Source organism: Typopeltis vanoorti, chromosome 1 (genome assembly GCF_054136105.1).
Source record: "Typopeltis vanoorti isolate ZY-2024b chromosome 1, IOZ_Tvanoo_1.0, whole genome shotgun sequence".
In the NCBI taxonomy this organism is placed as follows: domain Eukaryota; kingdom Metazoa; phylum Arthropoda; class Arachnida; order Uropygi; family Thelyphonidae; genus Typopeltis; species Typopeltis vanoorti.
The window spans coordinates 32,839,725-32,859,346 of NC_143549.1; the positions used below are offsets into that span (position 1 = coordinate 32,839,725).

General features: G+C 36.0%; 1 protein-coding gene across 3 annotated transcripts in view; it reads left to right on the forward strand.

Annotated features, from left to right (window-relative positions):
- Slob (Slowpoke binding protein) overlaps positions 1–19,622 on the forward strand; it is a 352,791-nt gene that overhangs the window by 56,020 nt on the left and 277,149 nt on the right. For all 3 annotated transcript variants that reach the window (XM_090415589.1, XM_090415597.1, XM_090415606.1), the window contains exon 3: positions 15,029–15,126. In XM_090415589.1, coding sequence (XP_090271715.1) covers positions 15,029–15,126 — 98 coding nt within the window. The remainder of the gene's footprint in view (positions 1–15,028; positions 15,127–19,622) is intronic.

The following is a 19,622-nucleotide window of genomic DNA, read 5'->3' on the forward strand; positions in this document are numbered from 1 at the left end:
TTTCATATCCAAACACAAGTGGTACAGTAGTAAGTAATTGGTACAACATTATTTACAATAAATTAGGATACATTACAAATGAGAACAGCTTAAATTTAATAAGTACTACTTCATGATGTTGTTTATTAAGCCAACTTGTTCTCATTGTCATCATCATCATTTCCATTTGCTCCATTTGTCTAATAAATTTACATTCATATTGTATGAAATGCATATGCAAAATTTCATGAATATCATGAACAAGCATTTCCTTTATGCAACTTAACTGGGCATTTCATTATGCAAAGCAACACTTGAATTTTTTCTTGAACTATCTTTATCTAACCTGTCATTTTTGTTATAGAAAGTGAGCAATTTACCAAGTCAGGACTTACCCTTCATGCAGTTGTACAGTGTGGGGAGACTTCACTCATTTATTTTATTTGTTCATATGGGGTTCCCCCATTTCCTTCACCATCCCTTAGGACTGATTGATTGAGCCCTCCTAGACGGATTAAGTATGTATTTTATGACTTCATGTGTGCGTGTGTGTGTGTATACACATTCTGTTCTGAGGGACGAAAAACCAGAGTTTCTGTGTAAAAAAAACCCCTCTACCTCCATATGAAACTAGCTAACTCACACCTTTAGTTGAAAGAGACCAGATAAAGGTTCCTCACATCATGGACAGGAATTGAACCCAGGTCTTTCCGACCAAAGGGCTTTATCTATACTGACTGAGTTATGGATGCTCTACTTCACTCATATACTTATGCACTTATTTCTGAAATGGCCTATTTAACTTTTCCAATATTGAATCATTGCTTCTAGATGCTTTATGCTGTCTTGAACCAAGAACTTTTTATTATATCAGACCCACACATGAAAGGCCAAGTTCTGTATCACATCAGGATCTTTTCTGCTAGAAATTAGACAAGATTACTTTGGTAGCAATGAAGTTTGTAAAGTTATCCTCACCCCACTGAAGAATAACAGTGAGGAATGGAGTGTACTGTCATTAGCAAAGCTGTTATTTTTTTTTTTCTCTATGTATCACTGTATATTCTGTATTAAATTTAATTTTCAGTTTCATATGGATGAAAGTAGGTATAGTTTCTGTAGCATATGTTTGGTCGAAGTTTGTTTATTGATGCTTTCAAATACTTGAGTACATTAGTAGCCAATTGATGTGGATGTTAGTGAGACAAAATCATGGGTGAGAGTATAGAATCCTGAGGCACTTTCTGCATTGGCAGAAAAACTAAAAAGAGGAAACTATTTACCATGATACATGGCAGATGGGTTTCCTCTCTACCTAGTTGGTCAGGTGGTTAGAATATTCATTCTCTAACCAACAGGCTTCAGGTTCAAATTCTGCCATGGATGTTTGCAGTTGTCTTTAGGTTGGAGATTAATTGCATTGCCTGGCGTGAGAGTACTGTTCAGCTTATTTTAAGGCATCATGTATCTTGAAAAAAATGTTCTGTCTTTGATTTGATTTCTGGATTTTGTAAAAAAAAAAAAAAAAAACAAATAAAAATACAAAAAAACTATAGAAAATTAAAAATAGCCCAAATCCTTCTCATTCACAGTTACTAATGTACTCTAGATTTACAGACTTTCATGAGTAGGAATCATATAAAAATTCGACTGTGAAAATGTGGAATGCAATGCCAGAATGGGAGGTGAGTGCTCTAGTGCTACATGTTTTCAAAGCAGTGTGTGTATGAGTTATTGTGGTCTGTGTGTGTTTGACCTCCCATGATGATTCTTCTTTAGACTCCACAGAAACTTGGAAGTAATATATTAAAAATAAAATACAAAAACATTATGAGTAGCAAGAGAGAAAGCTAACAACTTAATTGCAAAGAGTAGAAGGCTGGCCATGGTAGTTTTCTGAGCAAACTTCTGTGCTAAGGCCGATCAAATGCCTTAGAAATATCAAGGTGCACCACTTGAGTTTTTCCAAATCTATTCCATGTATTGTATCCAAAGGTGGGTAATGAAGACCAGCCATGGATTGAGAATGGCAGAATCCATATTGCTGGTAACTAACTCCACATAGCCTTTTAAGGAATGCAGAGAACCAACGAGGGCTTCTGACCTAATGTCCAATCCTCACCTTTTTCATAGTGCACCCTGTTAGGCATCTATTTCAATACCAAACAAATGAGGATGGGCTGGCAATTTGGGATTTAGCCAACCAAATTGCATTCTTATTAGCTTTAAACCACAATATAAAATGATGGTACAACATAACAGAATTACATGCCAGTTGGGGCATCACCTGGTTAAACAAGGCCTCTATTGTTTCAAGGCCCGAGCAGTTGGCTACTGGAACAAGTCTTAGAACACATCCTGATTCAACATCAGCAGAGTTCCAGATTGGTAATGTCAATGTTAGAAGCATTAATCGAAAAGAAATGTAACCAGCAGAGGAATTGGATAAGTATCAGAGATTGACATAATACGCATGTCTGAAAGAAAGAAAACCAAAACAGGTGAGATCTTTCTAGGCAACAAATACAGATTGTTATATTGAGGCAATAACAATCAGGGGAAAAAAGGAGGGGGGCTAGTATCAGAATGGGAAACTGGACAATGAGACTTATTTGTGCCTGTGATCCTGCAGAAGGCTCTAGTAAGGAAGAAAGGGGAATTTTTTGAGCCATCAGAGAAGGTATCTAGCATCGTGAAAGAGTAAAAGTTGGTCCTTGTTGGAGATCTGGTTAGATATCCCACTGGTTCAGGACACAAGTATACAGAGTAGGAAGTGATTATTATTTAGTTTTGAGCAGGATAAAATTGAATTCACATTGAAAAGATGAGTGTTGAAGAAAGTTCATTGTGTAAAATTAGCTAAACAAAAGTCTTCATGAGAAGACTTTGGTAAGAACACAGAAAATAACTATCAGGAATGTGTCAAAATATTCTGGAGGTTATTGATAAAACTTAGTAATGGAGGAAAGAATATGTAAAAGGAATTAGAGATGATAAAGGTGAGATGAAAATAAAAATAAAAATATTCCACATGTCTGGAGTAATTACTTTGAAAGACTGCTAAATGAAACAAGCAGTGTCAGCATGGTGGTAGAAAACTCCCAACAAGAATGCACTTAGAAATACTTTTATTTCAACACAAGCCTAGCACTCGTTTGCGGTCAGTTACGAGCTGTTAAACATGAACTGACTATTAATATACATCTGATTTCTAATCTCTGGAATTTTATCACCTCAACTGTAGACTCTTAACTTTCCAATATAGTTCTTGTTGTGGCTAAACATTCTCTGTGCTATTCATTTAATAAACATAACTGATATTTAGATTATAAATTCAGTTTCCTTGTCACAAAGTAAAGCACCTCATACTATTCCAAAAAATTGGGTAGTAAATATTTTGGTACGGCCATTAAAAGTGAAACCTTTAATGTAGCTGAAATGAAAGCATTATAATCCTTGAGATGCAACAGTCATCTCATTATTGCTAAATCTAACAAGGGAAATTTTACTGTTGTTATGGATTTGGCTAATTATGAAAGAAAGTCAATCTTTTATTACAGGATTAATCAACATACCAAGAATTGTTACAATCCCACAACTCAGGTAACTGAACTCCTTACTATTATTATTATTACCCAAGAATCCATGGAGTCAAAGACTCATCTAGGAGGTCCTTTTATCATGCATATAGCTCATCATACTCTACTTTAAACATGCTCAAATTCTCTGCAGACTCTCAGGTAAGGCATTCCAATTATTCACAACTCTGTATGCAAAAAACCTGCTTCTCACTCCTGTTCACACCCTCTTTATACAGTTTCCAGGGATTACCTCTGGTTCTCCCCTGATCTCACTGTTTTCTGTAGAACCTCTCCAACATTGATTCTATAACAACCCCATACTAACTCGTAGGTCTCTATCATATCTCCTCTCTTCCTCCTATCCACCAGACTCTGCAAATTGTATCTTCTCGATCTTTCCTCATATTTGACATTCCAGAGGTCAGAAACTACCTTAGTCACCTCTGAACCCTTTCCAACATCTCTTCGTCCTTCTGAAAACCAGGCGACCAAATCTGGGCATATTAGTCCCTGTGTGGCCTAATCAAAGCCTTATACAGTGGAACGAGAATCTCCCCACTTCTACAAGTTAATGTCCCCCCGCATCATTCCCAGAATTCTTTGTGTTGTCCTCACAATTTTAGATAAGGATCTGATGTGCCCTCTATCAGATCCTTATCCACTATCACCTCCAAGATCTCTTATTTCCTCCACCTCTGAAGTATATCCTCACCAAGCATAAATTCTGCATCCCATCTTGTTTCCCAAATTTTAAAACCTTACATTTTGCAACTTGTTGATACCTATCAGATAGTCAGTCTCCAATCCAATGCACAAATCTAATATCCAACCCCATCCACTCTAGTTTGACAAACAACTTATCATGCAGTAAACTATCAAAAGCCTTTGGGAAATCTAAGTATATTACTGTGTATCCTTCTCCTCTGTCCAAGGAAGCAGTCACCTTATTGTAATAAGTAAGGTAGATTACTAAAACATGACCTCCCTTTAGCAAATCCATGCTGTCCATCAAAGATAATACCATTGTTGTCAACCCATTTCTGGATCCTAATTCTCACAGGCTTCTCCAACAACTTAACCACAACACCTGACACACGGATAGGCCTATAATTTAATGCTTGTTCTATCACCTCCCTTATGAAGTGCCACAATCTTGCCCTCCTTCCACTCCTTAGGAACTTGACCCAATGCAAGACTCATATTAAAAAAATATGTCAAGGCAGGTGTCTACTCCTTGGCACATTCTTCAGAATACGTGGTGATATATTATCAAGTCCCACAGCCTTATTAACATTGGTTTGCTCAACTCCCTATACACCTCTTAGTCTCTCCATGAAGTCACATTCATAGGATTGTGAAAGACCTTTATCAACTGCTCATTAAGTATCTCACTACATGTTCTGCAACAGTTGTCTCTATACCATTTTCTCCAGTCAGTGTCATCCTTCCTAATCATTCTTTCTTTTGCTGGCTACATATCAAAAGAAAACTCCTTAGGATTCTTTTTGGATTTTTAGGATCACCTCATCACTCACAAGTGACCATGAGGTGATTACCTGGATGATACTAGATGAAGCTGTAAGCCATGATGGAGACACCATAGAAAAACTTAGAAGTTATTTTGTTAAAACCCTCAGGTTTTATGGTTTACCCAAGATACACACAATACACACACAAGAAAGACATTCTACTTTGTCCATTTGTGGACTGTATAGATTTACCTACTTATCAAATAGCCAAATTTTTAGCAGCTATTGAAAGCTCAGATTGGCAACTCATGCTCATTTTTTAAAAAAATTCTTTCAATTTTTTAGATAAAGTAAAAATGTTTCCCTACAACATGCTGATATAATTACCAGCTTTGATATAGAATCTCTCTCTTCACAAATATTCCTCTTGAGGATACACTGCATTTACTTTCGGAAGCATTTCCACAGAATATAGTTGAACTATTCAATTTTGTTATGCACTCTGGATATTTTATTTGCCAGAATAAAGTTTACAGTCAAGTTTGAAGGAGCTGCAATGGGAAGTCCGCTCTCCCTTGTGCTTCCTAACTTTTATTTAGAACATTTAGAAGACATCGTTTTCTCATCCATACACCCTCAGTCTTCATTTTAGGTTCATTATATAGATGTTTTTAATATCTGATTACCTAATTAGATAATTAATTCATTAGGTAATTAGATATATAATTACCTAATGAAGACACATTGCCTACTTTTGTATGAAAAATAAATAACTTACATCCACTATGGAAATGGAAGAAAACAACAAATTGTCCTTTTTAGATATTCCACTCATTTGTACATCTCATTAGGTGAATTAATTATTTCAGTTTATCAAAAGCCTACTTTCATTGGACCCTTATTCAGCAACAGTCAGCTCACCATCCATCACAGAAGACTGGAATTATAAAAACTTTATTGCAATGTGTTCGTACTATTTGTTCTACACCTCAGCTATCAGTAGGAACTCTTAAACATCAAAAGATACATGAAACACAATGACTTCTCAGAAAGGACCATCCAACAGCTTGTTAATTCCTGTAATCCTAGTTCAAATAACACAGAAAAAGTATGTAAGTTCAGATTCCTTACATTTCTGGAAATGCCAGAAATGTAAGGAATTGGAACCCGGAGCCCATTTCCAGAATTCTTAAGAAATACGATTTAGTGGCTACTTTTTTTCCTGTTCAACAAATTATCAGCATGATTTCTATCTTCTAAAGATAAACAGTCCCATGTAGTTCTCCCTCATGTCTACCAAGTTCCTTAGACAAACTGGATGCTCTGTGGAAAAGAGAATACAAGAACACTATTCTTACATTAGTAACTGTAAATCTGAAAAATCTAGCTTGGCAAAGCATGGAATAGATACAGACTACAACATCTTATGGCTGAAACACACACTTTGTCAGTATAAATTTGAACATTTACTCAAAGAAAGTGCTGAGACTTCACTTCACTGTTTGAACTTAAAAAAATTGGAATGACTGCCTCTCCTTATCTAAGATATGGGAAAGTCTTCATGAAGGTTGTTTTCTTGATCATAAATTAGTAAATAATAATATTTGGTTAACCGATCAAGTGTTGATCAAGTGTGGCGAAACTAGTTGGTTCAGTTAATTAATAAAATTGATCAACACTTGATCGGTTAACCAAATATTATTATTTATGGGAAAGTCTTATTCTAATCATGCATCAATATTTTTATTTTTATTATTTTTTTTAATACAGTTAATGAATTTTCAATATTTCCTTGTTATACCAATGAATTATTTTACATATATGATTATTAATTAACTTAAGGAATTCACAGTGTACACTAGAATATAAATTAAAATTAAACTTTAATATATATCTCCGATATTTTGGCAATGGTCACATTACCATTTTCAAAGGAACTTACAATAAAGACATATGCACACAGACACTACATACAGTAAATGAGGATGAAGCAGGAAGGTATTGTTTCTCCTAAAAGTCCTGATGCTGCCCCTAGCAGGCTATGTAAGTATTCTTTGCCGTTGGGCTGAATGTCTTATGATGTATGTCTCCGAAATTTGGGGTAGTCTCATGCAACCAAATTTGTTGAGGCTTGGCATGTTTCTTAGGGCTGAGGCTGATTCCATGAAAAGTCTTTCAAACTTGAACTTACTACTGTGTATTATTGTGGCTTTCTTCCACCATATTCTGTGGCGTGTATACTTAGCATGGTCTGCAAGACCAGAGTGGCTATGCTGGTGAAAACAGATGTAGTCCTTGTGTTCTGAAATTCTGATATTGATATAGCATATAAATTAATTTTAATTTATATTCTAGTGTGTGCTGTGAATTCCTTGAGTTAATTAATAATCATGTATAACCAGCGTATAAGCCTTTCTACGAGAATTTGCTATCATCCACAGAGATTCCATCACACGCAAGGAACGCCAATACGGTAAAATGAAGCTGAAGCTATCAAGACAACTGAATCGTCTGACCTTCCTAAAATACTGCCGGGATAATCAGGTAATCCCAAACTGTGTGAAATTCAAGCACCGTTTCTTTTTACAAAAAGCTCTCCGAATTTATAACCACGCCAGCTACACTCTGCTACGGGAACAAATTGCCGCTATGCTCATGCTCCTAGCTGTCGCAAACGAAGCTATTATGGCGCTTGAAGAAGACCTTTCTGACACGTTAAATCACGAGCTTTGATCAATTTTATATGACGTCTTGTGCATTGCGGCAGATAAAGAATTTGAAAATATACCGGGTTGACATACCAAGAAGTTTAAGAAATTAAAAAAGAACTCGACTTCCGAACCAAAACTTCCAACCAACACTGTAGTCAACCTTTCTTCAGTTATGTTGAAGCCTGCAGCACTCAGCGGCCTTTCACGTGGCCACAATTTCGGCATTGACCCCCAGAAAAATACCGGCCGAGGATATAATGATCCAGATTGAACGTGGGATTCGCCACCTTCCAAACCACATCGCCAACGATATTAGATTGGATGTAACTTGTGTTCTCAACAAAGCAAGACCACCAAAAACCAACATATCCAATAGTGAATATAAAGCTCTGCTGGAAATGAGAAAAAACAAAGAAATAATAATCACCAAAGCATATAAGGGAAATGCTGCCGTAGTTCTCCACCAAAAGGACTACACAGATAAGCTTAATGCTCTATCATTAAATCAGGCTACTTACCTCCCTATTGAATACAATCCCACCAACTCACACATTAGAAAACTCTCCATTGGCTCCTTAAGAAGGTCACTTCTTGGCCTGTGGAAGTTACTAACAAATTAAAACCGTTTAACTCTATAACCCCCCCCCCCCCCGTATTTATGGACTCCCTAAAATACATAAAGAAAATGTGCCATTACGTCCCATAGTGGATGGTCGATGGCATTGATTCCCCCACATAAAAATTAGCTAAACATTTGGCCAAAGCACTCACACACTATACTGGCAACACACAATCACATATAAAAAACTCAGCCCATTTCAAAGCCAACATAGAAAAACCTTACGCTCCAACATACTGACATAATGGTCAGTTTTGATGTCTCTTCCTTATTCACAAATGTCCCACTCAAACAAAAAAAAAAAATTAGGGCTAATCCAAGCTAAATTTCCTCCCGATATCTCAGCCCTATTTCAGTTCACAATGAACTCGGGCTATTTCGTTTGGCAGGGAAAATTCTAAAAACAAATAGAGGGGACAGCTATGGGTTCACCACTCTCCCCATCCTTGGCCAACTTCTTTATGGAGACTTTTGAAGAGAAATCCTTAAACTCTGCCCCACAAAAACTAACCATATGGCTATAATAAATTTAGTTTAATCTTTTATCCAAGTGTGAGCAAACTAAGTTTGCGCCTGAAAATATCTTCAGGACTGGGGTAAGGTAGTACAACACTGGGCAACTCGTAGCAAAGGTGGACCAAGCTAACATCACTCCTATCTCAGTATCTCCCATAACGCAAAACACATCTCCTTGCGGATATGTATAATGTTATGCATTAAGGGAAGGGCCACTACCCAAACTAGTTTCGACCTTTATTGAGGTAGAGACTTCAATAAAGGTCGAAAGTAGTCTGGGTAGTGGCCCTTCCCTTAATGCATAACATTATACATATCTGCAAAGAGATGTGTTTTGCATTATGGGAGATACTGAGATAGGAGTGATTGTTAGCTTGGTCCACCTTTGCTACGAGTTGCCCAGTGTTGTAGTACCTTACCCCAGTCCTGAAGATATTTTCAGGTGCAAACTTAGTTTGCTCACACTTGGATAAAGGATTAAACTAAATTTATTATAGTCTAACCAAGTGAAAAATAAACTTTTAACCATATGGCTTCGCTATGTTGATGATGTGTTCGCTATTTGGCCACATGGCTCTGATACACTCCTCTCTTTCTTAACACACTTAAACAACCAACACCCCAGAATCAAATTCACCCTGAAAAAAAGAGGAAAACAACAGCCTCCCTTTCCTAGACACACAAGTCACCTGCCAGCCTGATGGAACCTTGGTTTTCTCTGTTTATAGAAAACCCACCCATACAAAGCAGATATATTCACCAACAATCCCCCACCCCTCACAACAATATGGAGTTATTAAGACACTTTACAACAGGGCTAAACTAATCTTTTCAAATGACAATTCCCTAACCACTGAACTAAATCACATCCTGAACACTTTCCCAGTAAACCACAACCCTCCCCTCCCCTTCACAACAAGGATTACTCTAAATCCATCACCATTCCCTACATCCCAGGCACCTTGGAAAAAATTACCAAAATCTTAAAAAAAACATGACTTGACCTCTTGTTACAGATGACATAGAAAATTGGCATCCCTTATCCGCTCCACTAAAGACCAACCACTTCCCCTAGACCTACCTGGTGTATACCAGGTCCCTTGCAGCTGTCAGCTGTCCTACTTTGGCCAAACAGGCAGGCCAGCGAATATCAGAATTTCAGAACACAAGGACTACATCCGTTTTCACCAGTATAGCCACTCTGGTCTTACAGACCATGCTCTGGATACATGCCACAGAATACGTTGGAAGAAAGCCACAATAATACACTCTGGCAAGTTCAAGTTTGAAAGACTTTTCATGGAATCAGCCTCAGCCCTAAGAAACATGCTAAGCCTCAACAAATTTGGCTGCATGAGACTACCCCAAATTTTGGAGACATGCATCATGAGACCTTCAGCTCAACGGACAAGAATACCTACATAGCCCGCTAGGGGGGCACCATCAGGACTTTTAGGAGAAACAATAGCTTCCTGCTTCATCCTCATTTACTGTATGTAGTGTCTGCGTGCACGTCTTTATTGTAAGTTCCTTTGAAAATGGCAACGTGACATTGCTAAAGTATTGGAGATATATATTAAAGTTTAATTTTAATTTATATTCTAGTGTACACTGTGAATTCCTTAAGTTAATTAATAATCATGTACAACCAGTGTATAAGCCTTTCTACGAGCATTAATATTTTACATATAATATCACACTGTTCTTACTTTTTTCAAAATTTGTATTGTTTGTTCTGTTTTGTAATTAACTGTTGTCACCACTGAAGATGGCCTGTAATATTCACACTGAAATATATAGCCTTAAATAAATAGTATTACTTATCCCTTGTGTTTTTTTTTCATGTTAATTCACGAAAAGTTAGGAATGCATATATTCATACCTTATGTAAAAAAAAATCTTTAAAAAGCTGAAAATGTGGAAAGGCAGGTGGCATGGATGAAATTTGACCAGAAATGCTAAAATATTGGAGGTATAAAAGTTTTATGGTGGCTGCATTGTATAATTCAGAAGGCCATGTCAGAGGGGTCAAATTCCAGATGATTGGAGTAGAGCTCTCATAGTACCCATCTATAAAATGGGAAATAAAACTGAAATTAGAGGTATTTCTCTACTAAGTGTTTCTGGTAAGATTTATTGAGAAATGGCTAAGAAAAATTGTTGAAGGGAAGCTTGGTGAAAACGAAGAAGTTGGATTTAGGCCAAATAAAGATTGTCAGGATCAGCTTTTCATTTTAAGACAATTTGTTGAGAAATCTTGGGAATATAACAAGGATTTGTATTTAAGTTTTGTAGATCTAGAAAAGGCATACGACATGTTAATTAAAAAAGAAAATGAAAAAAAGCCCTATTAATTTAACCTGAAAGACAATTTTATTTTATTTAATGTCAATTAGACACATTATTTTAGTTTATGAAATAAGGGGTGCAAAATAACCTGACACCAACAGTGTTTATACTTCATATAAATCTGTTACAGACTTGCTTCTTTAGCTCTGTTCCACCAATTGTTTCTGCATTATGTCTTTTATATATACTGACATCTATCATTCTTCAGTTGATTCTAATGGCCTTAAAAATGCTGAAAGCTGTAATTGGTTGACTCATGGAGTCCAACCTTGAACTCACTAAGCATGCATTTTCTTTTCATCAGCTTTCTTTCCTTTTTTTTTTATCGACTTTTGATTGTAATAGCACTTCTTAAAGTGTTCTTCAAGGATTATAACTTGAAACTGTTATAGTAGAACACTAATGGATTAATTTTCTGTTCATTACTTCTTATTCCCATAGTACTAATGCATTAAAAGTTCTGCAGTCTTTGATAAGAGATTAATATATTAAAAAAAAAAAGGTCACTATAAGCATTGCTCCTCTGTACAAGCACCACGCGCGTGCACACACACAGAGAGAGAGTTAGATGAATATATGAATGTCAGTGTAATTTTTATCCATTTCATTGCCACACTAGTGTAACACCTTCTTATATCCCTCAGACATAGCTCTATGTGATTTTGATTTTGGCTTAAGAGAACTTTAAATGGTAAAAGATTTGATAACGTTGACATAACTAGTATGAAAGGTAGTTTGAACAGCATACTTAGAACTGCATTTGAAAAATGTTTCCATAATTAGTGGAAATGCTCAAATATATATATACAGGGTGTTCGGGATAAATTTGACAGTTTCGTAAGGAAAAAGAAAATCTTCTTTGTATCTATTAAATTTAATGAATTGACAAAAAAAACATTACAGGCAGAGTTAATTACAATACTATCAACAAGATTTACTCATAATAACCACCATTAGCATCGATCACAGCTTCAATTCTGCTTCGGAACCTCGAACAAGCTGATGCTACAGTCTCCCTGGGAAGGGCCGCAAAAACTGTTTTAATTTTATCCATTAACTGGGCTTTTGTATTACTGGAAGTGCGATTGGTGTCTTTTTCAACTGCGCCCCATACAAAATAATCCATGGGGTTAAGGTCTGGGGAGTTTGGAGGCCAAACATTTGGACTGGTGAAGTCGTAGAAATTTTCAGACAACCATTTTTGACTTTTCCCAGAGGTGTGGCAAGGGGCCGAATCCTGCTGCCATACATACGGCCTACCATTGGCTACCCTTGTTATCCAGGGCTTGACTACAGTTAGCAACTCCACGAACAAAGCCCGAATTCCAATGCCAGGGTTCTTCAACACCTGTTCCTGCAGATTTGCGAGGAATTCTGCTGTACGAACGCAATCAGATCGTCTGCTAGGGATCTTTCTTCTTGCTACATCCTCGTAGTCACCATTGCAAGTCTCTAGTTCATGCCTGATTGTTTTTACTGTATTCAGGGAGCATTGGGCAGCAGTCGTAATATCCTTATTTTGATGGCGGGCACGAATCATCATGATACAAGTTATTCTCTTCCATGATTCAGGTGGGTTCCAGCTATCCATCCTTTCTGACATCTTGTATATGAATGAAGAAGGGTCCAAACTTTTAAATGAAGAGAAGTGTGTGTTAATACATGTAACTTACGGAAAAATATAATTAATTATAAATATGTCAAATTTATCCCGAACACCCTGTATATATATATATTTGACCAGAAATACTCAAGTATGGGGGATATAAAAGTCTTACAGTGACTGCACTGCATAGTTCAGAAGGTCTGGACAGAGGGGTGAATTCCAGATGATTGAAGTAGAGTTCTCATTGTACCCATATAGAAAGGGAAATAAAACTGAATGTGAGAATTACAGAGGTATTTCTCTACTAAGTGTTCTTGGTATGATATAAGCAAATATGCTCGAGAAACGGTTGAGAAGGATTCTTCCAGAATTAACATTGGAGATGTTAATTCTGGAAGAATCAACATTGGAGATGTTGATTCTGGAACATCTTGGTGAAGAACAAGCTGGATTCAGGCCAAATAGAGGCTGTCAGGATCAGATCTTCACTTTACGACAAATAGTTGAGAAAGCATGGGAATATAACAAAGATCTGTATTTAAGTTTTGTCCATTTGGAAAAGGCATATGACAAGGTGCCAAGAGAGAAGCTATTTGAAACGCTACAGTTATATGGTATCAATGGGGCATTATATCAAGCAATACTTGGTCTTTATTTGAGTTGTAAGTTAGCAGTTAGAATTCAAAGGAAATACAGGAAGGTGGTTCAATATTAAATTCATCCCTCTGTTATTCATTATCTATATGGATCACATTATGAAGGAAAGTGGTATTAAACTTGATACAAAAATTGGAGATGTTAATGCCAGCTCTTTGCTTTATGCGGATGATGTTATACCTCTAAATAAATCTGCTACGAGTGCAAGATTCCTGACTAAAGTGAATAACTGTTGTAATAGATATGGTACGAAGGTCAGCATTAAAAAAGACAAAGACAATGAAAATAGGTAGAAACACAGAAAATATTGACTGCATTGTGAATGGAGAACCTAGAGAACAAGTAAAACATTTCAGCTACTTAGGCAGGATTTTTAGTGAAGGTGGTAAGTTAAATATGGAAATAGACAACAGAATCAACAAAGGTGGTATGGTAAGAAGTCAACTTTAAATTTATATGGAATAAGAGAGAAATTAGCTGTATACAAGACAGTATTCAAGCCAATTTTAACCTATGGATCTTAGAGCTGGTCAGAAGTAAGACAAGAGACTGCAGATATGAGGGTTCAATATTGAGAAAGATTAGGGGCATGGAGAGATGGTATCAATGGCAATATGTTATTAAAAACGAGGATATTAGAAAAGAACTTGACATTGTCAGCATCCAGGAATGCATTAGCAGAGTTAATCTCAGGCGGTATGGTCACTTAAACAGAATTGGCAAGGAAAGATTAGCAAAGCAAGTGTTCTCTGCCAGGTTGGCAGGAAAAAGACCCAGAGGAAGACCAAGATATAGGTGGATTGATACAGTAAAAAGTGCTTTAGAAGATAGAAATATAAGAGCTGATAATGTTGGAGTCTTGACAGGTAACAGATTGATTTGGAGGAAAATTGTAGATATGAAGTTAGTAATGATGTAATTTTTCATGTAGTATAGTCCCACCATGAAGGGAGAGACATCATTGGCAGTCTGCCAAGAAGAGTCAATTCATGTTGAAGGGGAGAAAGAAATAAGGCGATGTACAAAATGGTCACCAACATGCAGAATAATGTGCTTTATATGTAAAATTTTTCAACTGTTATACAAGCAAAATAGTTACCACTTTAAAAACTACAATATTCATTAAAGAGAGAAGTTAATTTTCAGACGTGTAATAATAAACAACTTATCCTATAATGCGGATTGATTACCCTATTATTGAAATGAATTCTCCTTCTTTTCACATGCACAGAAGTGTCCAAGGGTCTCGTATCTGTGGGCTTACTATACTATCATATCCTGTACACCCCTTGAGTATATATATCAGGAATTTGATGATGATGATATGTATATATATATATAAACATTTCTCTCTCTCTCTGTGTAAAATGAGTCTATTTTGAAGATATATAATCATCACTGTGCAAGAAAATACATTTTGGTTTTCAAAATGTTCATCTTAATAATTTTTTATTATTTTTTTTATTCAATTTTAATATATAAGATTTATTTATTTTGTCTCCTTAAACTGTTTTTAGACATTTAATGTTATTTAAATATAGGCGGCGGCTGAGATATGAATATACTGCTTTGGAAGATGAAGCATTTCTTCAAGATCGCCTTGAGATGGATAGAAAACTTCAAAAGGATGCTGATCGCAGTAAGTTATAAATTATATGATTATATGATTATAGAAATTAATTTTTGCAAAAATTGATATCATATGCTAATTTAAAGTAAAGACTATTACACTATCTTACTAGAATTTCAAGGCTTGCTGGAACAACCTGGGATTGTGGTGCAGAAGTCCTAAGGTCATCTGCACTAGCCCTCACATTCTCTGCAGCAGAATATTGTGCCCCTGTCTATGAAAGAAGTACACACACACTAACATTATAGACACCCAGCTAAACTCTACCATGCGACAATTAGTGGGACAGTGAAAAGCACCCCCCTCTCTCTCTCTCTCTCCTGGCTGCCTGTTCTAACATTGCTCCACCACACATACGGAGAAGATAAGCCTCGATTAAAGAATTTATGACCAGAATCTCATAAACCCACCTAATCTTCGCCTCAAATCTAGAAAGCTTCTCTGGTCCACGGACGAACTCTCTTCAGCTGCGCTGCCATCAATATCTGACATATGGAGAGAATACTGGTCCAACAATCTTCCAACAAACTGCTTCCTGGTAGAAGATCCCTGTGCTCCGCAGCCTGGTTTTGATCTTCCCAGGAAAATTTGGTCATCAATAAATATGATCAGAACTAGTCAGGGCAGATATGGCTACCTTCTACATAAATGGAGGCTGTCAGATCACCCTTATTGTGATTGTTCTCCCATGGCTCAGACGATTACTCATATTGTGTACGACTGCCCAAGGTGCCAATTTCACAATGGTGGCCTACAGGACATCCACAAAGTGATGGGTGAGGCCTTGAATTGGCTTTCCAGCCTGGACCTTGACCTGTAGTTAGTATGGTGGTGGCAGTAGTTATGGAGGAAACAGAAGATTATGGTCCCGTCTCGCCTTCACAATGTGAAATGGGCCTCCTCTAATTGATCAAGTTTTCTCACACAAGGCACAACTGCTCTCTACTTAAACCTCGGATACAGCTACATTTATGTTGTGAAGTGTTGTGAGAACATGCAGCCTTGTCATACTTGTTGCAGCAGGACAGGACAGTAATTGTCCCTGGCTTGATTATGACAAGTTACTTTTGCTTTATTTAAAAAAAAAAAAAGGAAAGACTTAGAAAGCAGGTTGTGCCTTTTATGTAATGAACTTTTATATGTTAAGATTTTCATCATTTGTTTCTGGAAATTGTGATTGTATTTTTCACTTACCAGTTTCATGTAGCCATAAGCATAAATAAATAAATAACTAGAATTGCATATTTTTTTCCCTCCTGAGACATCTATAGTAATGTTTTGTAAGCTAGCAAAATCATGTTCTTTTTAGATTAGGATCTATTTATACAAGATGACTGACTGCAACAAATTAGCATGTTTTGCAATTCAAGGTGCTTGTTTGAATTGTTATATCATGACCAAGAGAATAAATTCCATGGTACAGAAGCAGCGAACGAGATGTACGCTGCTGTTTATTTTAGAATTATTTGGTAAAAGAGAGTGAGAAACAATATTTGGTAATTTTGTCCTGGCATAATAACACTTTGTTCCCCTTCATAATAATGAAGCCTAATTTGGAAACAACAGATCATTGCTTCGTCTTTTGTAGTCTGGGGATTGTTAAGTGTCTTAATACCAAATTATTATTGTTATTATTATTATTACACCTCCAGGGAGTGTTCAAAAACTCATCAAGGGAGAGCACCTACTCTACAACTCTCCACCACTCAATCTACTAACTCTACTTTCATCATGTACACCAACCTATTAATTAAAATTAACCTATATTTTTTGTCATTCTTCCAAATTATTGCATTCTGATTTGAAAAAATGACAGAAAGGCATATATATATACAGTTGACCCTTCAACAACGCGGGATTAGGGTGCCAATTTTCCGTGTTGTTCGAAAATCCGTGTATGACTTTTAACTTGCCAAAAACTTTACTAACAGCATACTATTGACTGGAACCCTTACCAGTAACATAAACTGTCAATTAACACATATTTTGTATGGTATGTATGTATTATTATATACTATATTCTTACAATAATGTAAGCTAGAGAAAAGAAAATGTTATTAAAGAAAATCGTAAGGAAGTGAAAGTACATTTACAGTACTGTATTTATTGATACCATAAGTTTATGTTGTCTGTTTACAAGATCTAAACTTAAGATGTACCCATCAATATTGTCTTATATGATACAAACACTGTAGATTGTTATACATACTACTAATACTCTTCTTCTTTTCTTCTTCTCTTCTGTCTAAGACGGGTTGAGTCTTCTCTTGAGCAGGATCTTACAGTCTTCTCTATTCCTTGCTGTTCGAAAAAGTTCCTTATATGTTCTGCATCCCGAGATGTTCTTTATTAATTTCAGCCAGGTAATTCTTGGTCTTCCAGGTCTTCTTTTTTCAGTTGGAAAAGTATTGATTAGGACGTTAGGAAGTCTGTCTGCATCCATGCATACAGTGTGTCCAAACCATCTCAGTTGTTGTTTTCTAATTTTTTCTATTATTGTCTTTTTATACAATAGTTCTTGCCTGACTGTGCTATTTGTTTTCTTTTCTATCCAACTTGTTCTATTTATTTTCTTAACCATTTCATTTCAAATGCCAGCAGTTTTTCCTCCTCTCTTTTTTTAACTGTCCATGCTTCTGCTCCATAGATGACTGCTGGTATAATTATTGCTTCATATAATTTGATTTTGGCTTGCTTAGATATTTTGTTTGTTTTCTAGATTTTCTGTAATTTTCCAATGGTGGTCCATTGGTGCAATGTGAAAATTTGGTATATTGTTGAATAGTTTCCTTGGAAACCAGCTTGTTCCAAGGAAAACACCTATGAAGAAATGCCTATCATTTCTTCATAGGTGTTTTTTAATCTATTTTGTATAATTCTTATGAATATTTTATAGGTGTGAGTCAGTAAATTGATTGGTCTGTAATTTCTGCAGTCTCTTTTGTCTCCTTTCTTGTATATTGGGATGATCTCTCCAGTTCTCCAGTCATCTGGGATCCTGTTTCTAGTATTTTATTGAATAGGGTTGTTAAATATTCTATTGATATGCTGCCTCCATATGACCACAGTTCAGTAGGGATAGTATCAATGCCTGGTGCTTTATTGTTTTTCATCTGTTTTATTGTGTATCTAACTTCTTCTTGTAAATTTTTTGGGTGATCATTATTTTCTTCTATTGTTGGCATTGTAGTTTTGTTTCCTTGGTGGAAGATAGTCTTAAAATGGTTTGACCAGATTTTTCTTATATATTCAATATTCCCAGTTTCAGTCTTGTTGTTTATCATTGTGACTTCTTTTGCTGAGAATTCCTTTGTAATTTCTCTTACAGTATCATGGAAGACTTTTAGGTTGTTTTATTGGTATGCTTCTTGGCATTTCTTAGCTTTTTCTTCTAACCATTTTTCTTTGGTTTTTTTGCAGAGGTTATGAACTTTATTTTTAGTGCTCTGTATTTTTCTCTATTCTCTTCATTGTTTTGTTGGTTTACAAATATCTTGGCCTCTCTTTTCTCTTCTATTGTAGCTATGATTCCTTGGGTTATCCACTGTTTGTTTATTTTGGGTTTGGAACCTAGAGTGTCTTCCCAGTAAAAATACTGGGAAGACACTTCTGCTGTTCTGCAAGATGGAGGGTTTTAATTTCAAGCACATCTATTCCAAAAATTGACTTCTGCTTGATAGGTTGATGTTTTCTTCTTTTCTGATATTGTTTTTCCTTTTGAATTTTATCTTCACTTTGGCAGTTAATATTTCGTGGTCAGTGTCAAAATCAAAACTTCTTAATGTTTGTACATTATTTACTGATCTTTTCCATTGTTTGTTTATGATGATATAGTCTATGCAGTTCTTTATATTACCATCTGGGGATGTCCATGTTTATTTATTATTAGGGCGTTGATAGAACAATGTGTTTGTAATCATTAGATCGTTTGCTTTACCAAAGTGGAGTAATTGTTCTCCTCTGTCGTTAAGCTCTCCGTATCCAAATTTCCCCATCACATCTTTTTTTTTTTTTGTCTGCTGTGAACTGTCCTATTTTAGCATTAAAATCTCCCATCACTATCATGAGCTCTCTATTTTGGGGATTATCTATTTCCTGTTGTAGTTCTTCATAGAAATTTTCTATTTCTTCCTCTGAATGGTTACAGTCTGGTGCATATATTTGGATTATTTTAATTGTTTGATCTTTTTCTTTTGCTTGAAGTTTGGCTGTGATTATTCTAGGAGTTTATTTCATATTGGGTTTATTTCAATTACTGAGTGTGTAAGTTTCTTTTCAATTAATAATGTAACTCCTTCTCTGTGTATGTTATCTTTTCTTCCTGAGAAGTACAGTCTTCCTTCTGATAAATCCATGAATCCATCTCCACACCAATGTGTCTCTGATAAACCTAAAATACTCCATTTCAGTCTTTTTAAATTTTCCTGGACTAATTGCAATTTTCCAGGTCGGTATAGTGATCCTATGTTGAGGGTGGCTACATGTTTCACATCCTTGGCTGACCA